The following is a 9,296-nucleotide window of genomic DNA, read 5'->3' as shown; positions in this document are numbered from 1 at the left end:
CGCAGAAACACAGAAACCCTCCTCAGTGTGCAGACTGCAGCGAAGGAAGAGGGGGTTGTGAATAAACATCCCTGCAGCCACGGTGCTTGGGTGCTCCCAGCAGCCGAATCAAACACAGGGGTGTCAGAGTCCTCCATCATCTCATCCTGGTCCTTTCCACCCACCCAGGACCTTACAGGGGGGCCCTGCTGGACGTGAAACCCACCACCACCACCTCTGCTCTAGGTGGTAATTCCCAAGCTACCCCGGGTGCTCAGGCAGAGCCTGTCTGGGTCTGTTGGACCTTTCCTAAATAGCAGAATCACCTCCCAGACCTCTCATCTCCTCTTTGTGACCAGAGCTGAGCCAGAGCCCCTCGCTGAAGCAAGTCCCGCGAGTCAGATGTAGCTGATGTTCAGGCTGGGTTTCACCTCTCTGAGAGCATCCAGCTTCTGCAGTGTCGCTTCACTTAATCCAGATTTCTTCAGCCTTTGGAGAGGAGAAGGGAAGAGGTTGAAGCCCCCCGAGATACCGTTGGCTGTGACATCGCACAGGCCAAAAGGACAAGAAGCAGCTGGTGTGGATTCTCTCTGGTGCTGCTCGGCCCCTGACCAAGCAGGGGGAGGCTGGGGCTTCTCCGTAGAGACCCCTGAGCTGGGCAACCACAGCTCCAGCATCGCGCTGGGCACCATGAGCTGGGCTGCACGGTTCCAGCTGGGTCCGGCCAAGAACCTGGTGTTGGAGCCAGCCTCAAAGTGAAAAAAGTGCCGATATGGGGAGCAACCAGCTCTGCTGCCCACGCTGGGGTGGGCAAACCACCTTCCCTGGTTCCCTGCATGAGCCGTGGGTCAGGAGACGTCACCGCACGCTGCGGTGGGTCCGGTCGCCCAGGTTCCAGAGGCGTGGAGGGCGCGAGGGCAGCTGCACACGGGCAGGAGGCTCGGCCAGCCCCGCTGCCCCCAGCATCTCCCCATCCTGGGTGCCTCGGAGAAGGGCACTGGGAGCAGCTGTAGCTGCAACCGCTCTCCGGTCTCGCAGGGCAGCTGGGAGCTTGCGTCCTGCTGGGTCTGTTGCAGCTGCCGTGTCCGGAGCAGCTGCCGGGGTCCCCGAGCCCCTTACCAGAGCCGCTGCAGGGTGCAGGAGGGCTGCCCGAGCGCCTCGCTCAGCAGCCTCACGCCCTCGTCCCCCAGGTCGTTCTCGCTCAGGTCCAGGTGCTCCAGGCTCCGGCTGGTGCTGAGCGCGGCGCAGAGGTCGGCGCAGCAGGCGCCCGTGAGCTGGCTCTGACGAAGGCTTTGGTGGAGAAAGGAGGTGGTTGGACTTTTCATCCAGGGTCCCTCCCAGCCAGAACCCTCCCCTCCGCTGCCAAGCGCCCAGCTTGGTGCCTGGAGATCCTCCCTGGGGAGGTTTGCCCCAAAGCCTCGCTCCGCTCTCTGTGAGGCCCCTGGTGCTGGATATGAGCTCCCCAGGGTGGAGAATGTCCCTTCAATGGGCAGGACTGAGCGTCCTCTTGCCTGGGGTCCCTCTGATTCCTTTTCTCAACCCCAAACTACAACCAGGGTGGGATTTCAGGAGCACAGATCCATGTGTGAGCACCTGATGCGTGGGGTAAGGGCAGCTGGGGCTCAGACCGCGCTGCCCCTTCACCCAGGAGAGCTTTCCATCTGGTTATCACCTCTGGGTGACAGCAAATAACCTCATCTAGCAGATAAATAAATGCTCTCCTATTTTTAAGCTGGTACCACCCCACCCGTGGAAGCTCCTGCCACCCACCTGAAGGTGAGTGTCACATCTGGTCATCCTCGTCAAGGGATGGTCCCTGCATCCCCCCAGTGCCCCTCACCTCAGCACCTGCAGCCGGCAGCCGGGATGCCGCAGCCCCTCGCTCAGCGGCCACATCGCGCCGTCCCCCAGCGCGTTGTCCCCCAGGTGCAGCTCCTGCAGGTTGGGGCTGGTGGGGAGTATCGCCCCGAGCGCCTCGCCGCTCGCCCTCGTCAGCCGGCACCGCCACAGCCTGCGCGGGGACAGCAGAGGGGAGGGCATCGCTGTGGCCACCCTGCAACCAGCTGATCCATCGAAACCGTGCCCTCAGCCCCTTCCACCCTGGCCGCAGCATCGCTCTGATGCCCATGGGGGGAGGGCATCTCAACGGAGAGAACCCACCCCTCTCCTGAGGCACCTCACTTCTCTACATCCTCCTAAACACAGACCTTTTCCCTCTGGTGCCCGCAGTCACAGTCCCTGCAGGCTCTGGCTGCCCATGAGGGGTTTCTCAGGTCCCTCACACCTCAGAGCTGCCCTTTCTCCTGCCAGGGGCCCTGCAGCCCCCTGCTCCTGGCTCAGCATCGCTGCCGAGACTCAGGAGCTCCCATCCTGCATCCCCAGCTCCCTCCTCCCTGGCTCCAGTGCGGTTGGACCCCAAGGTGCTGCTCACTCCCCGTTTGGCTGCCCTGTTGCTGTTGCCTCCACCAGCCAAGCCCTGGGACTTGACCACTTGACCCCAGTTCTACGGCTCCATCCTCCTGCCTGTCCCTCCCTGTCCCTGTTCGTGGGGCGCTGGGATGGGGCTCACCCGCAGCACCACAGGAGAAGGGGGTAAAAACCTCATTTAAAAGCAGATGGGGACACTGGAGCAGCACAGTGCTGGTGGCCCTGGAGGAAGGAGGGAAATCCTCATGGCTCTGGGGGGCTTCAAGGGTAGCCAGCATGGTTCTGTGCAGCCCAGGAGCGTGATGTGGCCGAGTGCTCGGCAGGAATCGCTCTCTCCGTTTGATTTGCAGCCGCCCTGCTTGTAGAAGCCCCCAATGCCCTCAGTGCCTGCTGAATGACACCCTCAGAGCCCACCCGGCGATGCCCGCAGCCCCGCTCACCTCAGCACCCGCAGCTGGCAGCCGGGATGCCGCAGCCCCTCGCTCAGCGGCCGCATCGCGCTGTCCCCCAGCGCGTTGTCCCCCAGGTGCAGCTCCCGCAGGTTGGGGCTGGTGGGGAGCATCGCCCCGAGAGCCTCGCCGCTCGCCTCCGTCAGCCGGCACCGCCACAGCCTGCGTGAGGACAGAGCCGTGGCCGAGCCCCACTCGACACCCCGGCAGCCACTGCCCTCCGAAAGTCACCCTGACCCCGGGACGTGGCCGGCTGAGCCGCCCGCGTGGCTCCAGGGAGCTCCGGGGAGCAATGGGGCACGAGTTGCGTCCTGCCCAGCCAGCTGCAAGCAAGCTGGAGCAAAGAGGGACCCTCCAACCCCCCCTCCCCTGTACCAGAGCTTCTGCACGCCGCAGCCGGGTGCCGCGAGCGCCTGGCACAGCTCCCGCAGGCCGCTGTCCTCCACAGGGTTGTCGCTCAGGTCCAGCTGCTCCAGGCTGCCCGCGGTGCCCAGCGTGGCCGCCAGCTCCCGGCAGCCCGTGGCCGTCAGGTTGCAGCAGCTCAGCCTGCGGGAGGGACGGTGCTGAGGCCGCTGCCCGAGCCTCCTTCGCCCAAGGGTGGAGGGGACCCGGCTGGTGCCCCCTGCCCGAGCCCAGGCGTGGCGGTGGCTCTCACAGCGATGCTGCCTTGGACGAGAGCTGGGAGCAGCTCCCTGCCCTCTCCCCATATCCATATGCCGATATCCAGCATCCACGGGTGTTTGCGGCCGGCTTTCCTTGTCCAGCAGCCCCTCCAACACACCCCAGAGTGTGAAACGCAACCCAAATCCACAAAGTCTGCAGGACAAAACTCCCCAGTGCGGTGGCAAGGCAGTGCCCAGCAGCGATCCCGCTGTGCCGGAGCGAGGGAATGGAGAGGCGAGGCCACCAGACAGCAGGGAGTGAAGGTCTGGGGGCAACAATAAGTGCTGCTTGGATGGGGAGAGCTGTCCGCTCTACTTTTGGGGTCCCAGAGAGATTTTCCCTCTCTCAAATCCCATTGTCAGGCCCCCGCAATGGGGGCTGAGATGCCTTGAGCTCCCTTTAGCTGCGGGAGCATCAGTAAAGGTGCCCTTTCCATATCTCTTTCTTCCTTCCTCCCTCTCCCAGGCTCGCCAGGCGAAGGCACCATCGGCCCCGCAGCCTCCGAATGCGGGTGATCTCCCTTACCGCAACGTCTGCAGCTGGCAGGCGCCGCGGCGCAGCCCCTCGCACAGCATCCGCACGCCGCCGTCCCCCAGCTCCGCGTTCCCGGAGAGGTCCAGCTCCCTCAGGGTGGGTTTGGTGCCCAGGACGGAGCCCAGAGCCGCGCAGCAGGTGGCAGAGAGCTGGCACTGGTCAAACCTGCAGGAGAGACGCGGTGAGGAGCCTTGGGGTTTGGCACGTGGAGCCCCTGACCATCCCTTCACCCACAGCCACCAGCATCACGCGGAGCGCCTGGCCAAGCCCTGGCCGACACGGTCACCGCCGTTGATGGCCGCGGACCAAGCTCGGCCTCCCATGAGCCGGTCCCTCCATGGGGGCATTTGGTCACCCTCCCCACGACCAGCAGCGCCCGCAGAGCCGGGCGGTGACAGCCCCTCAGGGCTCTGCGGGGCAGCCCCCACCCCGCTACCAAAGGCTTTGGTCGCTCTCCCGTTCCGACCGGCACCAAGCGTCACCTCAGCGTCTGCAGCTCACAGCCCGACCTCACCAGGGCTTGGCAGAGCAGGCGGAGGGGGGACGGCTTCCCCTCCTCTGGCTGCTTGTCCCTGCAACAGAGAGGAGATGAAGCCTATTCCTGCTCCTGTTCCCACTCCTATCCCAGTCTATTCCTATCCTATCCTATCCTATCCTATCCTATCCTATCCTATCCTATCCTATCCTATCCTATCCTATCCTAATCTCATCTGTATTCGTATACTACCCTTTCCCTATCCCTATCCCTATCCCTATCCCTATCCCTATCCCTATCCCTATCCCTACCCATATTCCTCTCCCAGCTGGTTGCTGTCCTAGTTTATTCCTATCCTATCCTATCCTATCCTATCCTATCCTATCCTATCCTATCCTATCCCATCCTATCCCATCCTAATCTCATCTGTATTCATATACTACCCTATCCCTATCCCTATCCCTGTTCCTACCCCTATCCCTATCCCTGTCCCTACCCCTATTCCTCCCCCAGGTGGTTGCTGTCCTAGTTTATTCCTATCCTTATCCCATCCCATCCCATCCCATCCCATCCCATCCCATCCCATCCCATCCCATCCCATCCCTCTCCCAGCTGGTTGCTGTCCCAGTTTATTCCCTCTCCCATGCCCGGTGCTCCGGCAGCACCAGCCTCTCCGCGGGCGGCTCCGGGGGCCGCGGACGCACCGGTGCGGCAGCGTGGGGGGCTGCGGGCCGGCGCAGCCCTCGGGGCCGTCCCGCAGGAAGGAGCAGTGGCCCAGGTCAAGGGCCTCGAGGTGGGGGAAGCTGCCGAGGCTGAAGGCAAGAACCGTCTGGTCGAAGAGGTTGAGGTTGAGCCCGCGCAGGCACAGGCCGGTGAAGGGGTCCAGGGCGGCCGCCACCAGCCGCGCGTCCTGCAGCTCGTACAGGCAGTGGCAGAGCTCCAGCTCGCGGATCACCCCCGTCTCCTGCGTCAGGAGGGCCAAGGCCGTCTTCTGGCTGCTCTGGAGCCAGGACAGCAGCTCCTGCGTGACCCGGGGTGCGATCCTGCACCCCAGCGCCTCCTCCAGCTCCCTCCGGCGATCCTCATTCAGGAGCCCGAAGAGGAACCGCACGGTGAGCATGAAGTAGTTCCTGGAGTTGCCGTAGCTCTCCAGCAGCTTCTTCACGTCCCTGGTGGGACCGGCGAGTGGTTCCTGCACCTCTTCATCCTCCAGAAGGTAAAACAGTGCCGCAAAGAACTCCTGGAAGCTGAGGTGGATGAAGCTGTAGGTGCTGACGCAGGAGATGTCCCTCTGGAAGAGGTGCTCGTTGAGGAGGAGCGGGAGCTCTTCTCGCTGGTCCAGCGCGTAGCCCTGCACCTCCTTCTCCTCGAAGAGGACCTTCTGCTTCCAGATGCCATCGGCCGCCAGACAGCAGAGCCTGCGGAGCACCCCGGGCACGCTTCGCTTCAGCCGGCCGCTCAGGGACCCGAGCAGCGCGGAGAGGTAGAGGATGTAGATCCCTGTCGTGGTCTTGGGGCTCTGGGCGAGCCCCCCTGCGCGGCGGAGCTGCTGCTTCATGACGGTGCAGACGATCCAGCAGACGATGGGCACCAGGCACATGGTGAAGAGCGTCTCGTTGTCTCTGACGAGCTGGAAGGCGGCAGCCGCCTGCTCCGCGTTCTCGAAGAACCTGTGGAAGTAATCCTTCCTCTCAGCCTCCGAGAAGCCCAGGATCTCGGCGTAGCGCTCGCACTCCAGGCACTTTCCCAGCTTCCACAGGGCGGCCGGCCTCGTGGTGACCAGCAGGGAGCTCTCGGGCAGGAGCCGCCGGCGCAAGAGGCTGCTCAGGGTGATCTCCACCGGCCGCTGCTCCCAGGGCTGGGAGCACAGCTCGCACTGGGGCCGGTCGAAGGAAAAGCGGAGCTCGTCGAAGCCGTCGATCACGAAGAGGAGCCTCTCCGGGTCCCGCAGCATCTCGGCGAGCGGTGGGGAGCTGCCGGGATAGCACCGGGCGATGAGGTCGGCCACGCTGGCCTGGCCGGTGAGGAGGTTGCCCTCGCGGCAGTGGATGTAGAAGACGTAGTCGAACTCCGTGAAGACCTCGTCGGACGCCCAGTCCAGCATGATCTTCCTGGCTGTCATCGTCTTGCCCACGCCCGCGGCTCCCAGGAGCACGACCACCTTGGGGATCCAGCCGTCGGGGCCGGGCTTGAAGAGGTCAGCGACAGCGATGGAGGAGTTGGCTTGCTCCTTCATGATCTCCGCGTGCCGCCGGCCCATGGCCACGATCTCATGCTCGCGCTCCTCTTCGTCGCGGTGCTTGTTGACGATGACCAGCTTCGAGTAGCGGGCGTTGAGGCTCACGCTGTCGCCCACGCGGGAGTTCTGGTCCTTGATGTGGCTGTACACCTGCCGAACGGCCTTCTTGTAGCTCCTCCGGTGATCTGCAAGGGCAGGAGGCCACCTCACGCGTCTGCGGCACACGCCCCCTGCGCTTCTCCCTGCCGGCACCTACCTGAAGATGACAAACCCAGCGAAGAAGCCGACACCAGGGCTGGAAGAGAAAGGAGTGTTGGTGGGCAGCGTCCCTGAGCCCCCAGCACCCCCAAATCCTCATTCATCTCCTCCTCCTCCCCGAGGAACTCCCCACACGCTGCCACGAGGACCCCCATCCCACTGCCCTTTCCGTAGCGCCCTCCTGGCCCCAGACGTGGGCCCTCAGAGCCACCACCCCCTCCACACGGTGCCCAGGACCCCCGGGGATGCTGCCCTTGCTGGGGACCTGCTCCGCCTTCCCACCTTTCTCCCTGCTTTCCCGGAGCGTGGCAGCGGCGTTGAGGAGATGGATGCGCTCCAGGACGTAGATCGCCACATCCAGGGCGTCCTCCTTGCCGTAGAAATCCAGCATGAGGTTCTTGGTGTCCGTCCAGTCGGCCTTCTCCAGCTGCCCCCAGGGGATGCGGCTCCTGCCCTGCAGGTCTCCGTGTGCCAGCGCATCCCGGAATTTTTTAAAGTCCAGTGCGGAAAGGTCCTCGAGGGCATGGAGCAGCAGCTCCCCGGCGCAGCAGCCCTGGGCGCGGGTTCTGCTCCGAGCGCGGCTCCTGCTGCCGCACACGCCCATGGGGAGCGCCCCGGCACCCGGCTATCCCACAGCTCTGCGCCTGCCGCGATGGGATGAGGGTTGGGGCATCACCTTCCCACTCCGCAGCCCAGCCCCAGCCCCGCCGTGCTATCCCTGCCCCCCGCCGCCCCCAGCCTCATCCTCCCAGCTCTGCACCCCACACGGCTCTGGGGATGGTTGTCCCCAACCAGGCACTCTGGTCCAGCCCAAACCAGACCCACCAGCACGAGGGGCAGCGGTGTAAGGGCTTCCCATCAAAGCCTCGCTGGAGCTACATCCCACCACGCGAGCAGCGTCCCCGCTGGGGGAGCGATGTCCCCATCACCAGGGCAATGTCCCCGCTGGGAGAGCCATACCCCCACCAGCAGAGTGATGTCCCCACCAGGAATGCCGTGGACCTACCAGGAGAGCAGTGTCCCCACCCGAAGAGCAATGTCCTCACCGGGAGAGCATCATCCTCACCACCAGAGCTGCATCCCCACCAGGAGAGCAGTGTCCCTACCTGGAGGTCGGGGTTCTCGCCAGGAGAGCCATATCCCCACCAGAAGAACCAGCGTCCCCCTAGGATCCCCGTCCTGCTCCGGAGCAAGGCTGCGTCAGCTGGTGTGGGACCCACGTGCGGCTCCACCGCACTGGCCAGGTTTGCAGGGACACCAGGGGACTGACATTGTGTGACAGAACTGAGCCGGTGAGTTGCACGAGCTCCAATTTCCCGTACGGGTAGGGTTTCGCTTTCAAAGCGTGCCACCGTTTCCTTCCCTCTCAGGTCAAGCTTCTCACACTGTGTGTCCTTTCCACACCTTGTTTATTTTGTCCTTCTCTTCTCTTTTCTTCTTCGTGCTGGCTCTTTCCTCCACTGTGCTGAAGGCATGGAGACTGTGGCGGCTCAGCTTGTTGTCCTCGGTGACGGACACGCTGGTGAGATGAAATGATTGAGGGCAGGAGGTGGTTTTTGCCACTTCTCCTTGGAATTCATCCTGCCCCAGGGCTGCACGCTGGTCCTGGTGTCCCAGCTCCCCACAGGGCTCTGGTCTGCTGGCCCATCACCGGCTCCACCAGATGGGGAAGGTGGCTCTGCAGCAGCACAGGTCACATCACGAGCACCCTGGTGAATCAAAAAGCTTCAAAATCTTGAGCTCCCGTAATAAAAACAGACGTAAAATCCAGCGGGATCCACAGAGGGATCCAGGGGATCCCCCTGCCAGGGGAAGGGGACAGGGCAGGAGCAGGTGGAATCTGGGCTGGATCCGGGGTGCAGTCCCCAACGCCAGCGCTTTGCAGGCTCCTGGCAGTGAAAATGAGGTGGAATCAAAGAGCTGTGAGCATCTCTGTCAGCACAGGGTGAAGGTGGTTCGCACCGCGGCGAGGGGGCCTGAGTGCCCTGGGAGGCGCAGGCGTCAGGCACAAAAACCTCCAGCGCTTTCTCAGACTGAAACTGCAGAAAATGCCTCCAGAGCAGCTTTGTGGGTGACGACAGGGTGGGGTGTGAAAGGAAACGGAGCTTGGGGGCTGCCCCACCGCCGGCTCCCACCTGCCCCACGGCACCGGTGCTCAGGGCGGAGGAAAAGGGGGGAGTCTGGGGAGCTGCGGCCACCCCTGCTGCATCCATGCAGGGGGGAGAACAACCCCCAGGGGCAAAACCTGCTCAAGTGACAGCAAAGCCCTGCG

General features: G+C 63.8%; 1 protein-coding gene across 1 annotated transcript; it reads right to left on the bottom strand.

Moving 5' to 3' along the window:
* Window positions 1–247: 247 nt before the first annotated feature.
* On the bottom strand, window positions 248–8,189 carry NLRP6 (NLR family pyrin domain containing 6). Its single transcript, XM_069856955.1, has 11 exons — window positions 8,131–8,189; window positions 7,307–7,668; window positions 7,023–7,061; window positions 5,232–6,951; window positions 4,535–4,624; window positions 4,044–4,217; window positions 3,231–3,401; window positions 2,847–3,017; window positions 1,820–1,990; window positions 1,099–1,269; window positions 248–468 (listed from the first exon to the last, which is right to left on the bottom strand). The coding sequence occupies exons 2-11, from the start codon at window positions 7,626–7,628 to the stop codon at window positions 378–380; spliced, it is 3,120 nt and encodes a 1,039-aa protein (XP_069713056.1). The 5' UTR covers window positions 7,629–7,668; window positions 8,131–8,189; the 3' UTR covers window positions 248–377.
* Window positions 8,190–9,296: the final 1,107 nt, after the last annotated feature.

Source organism: Phaenicophaeus curvirostris, chromosome 5 (genome assembly GCF_032191515.1).
Source record: "Phaenicophaeus curvirostris isolate KB17595 chromosome 5, BPBGC_Pcur_1.0, whole genome shotgun sequence".
Lineage (NCBI taxonomy): Eukaryota > Metazoa > Chordata > Aves > Cuculiformes > Cuculidae > Phaenicophaeus > Phaenicophaeus curvirostris.
This window is presented reverse-complemented; position numbering and strand designations above follow the sequence as displayed.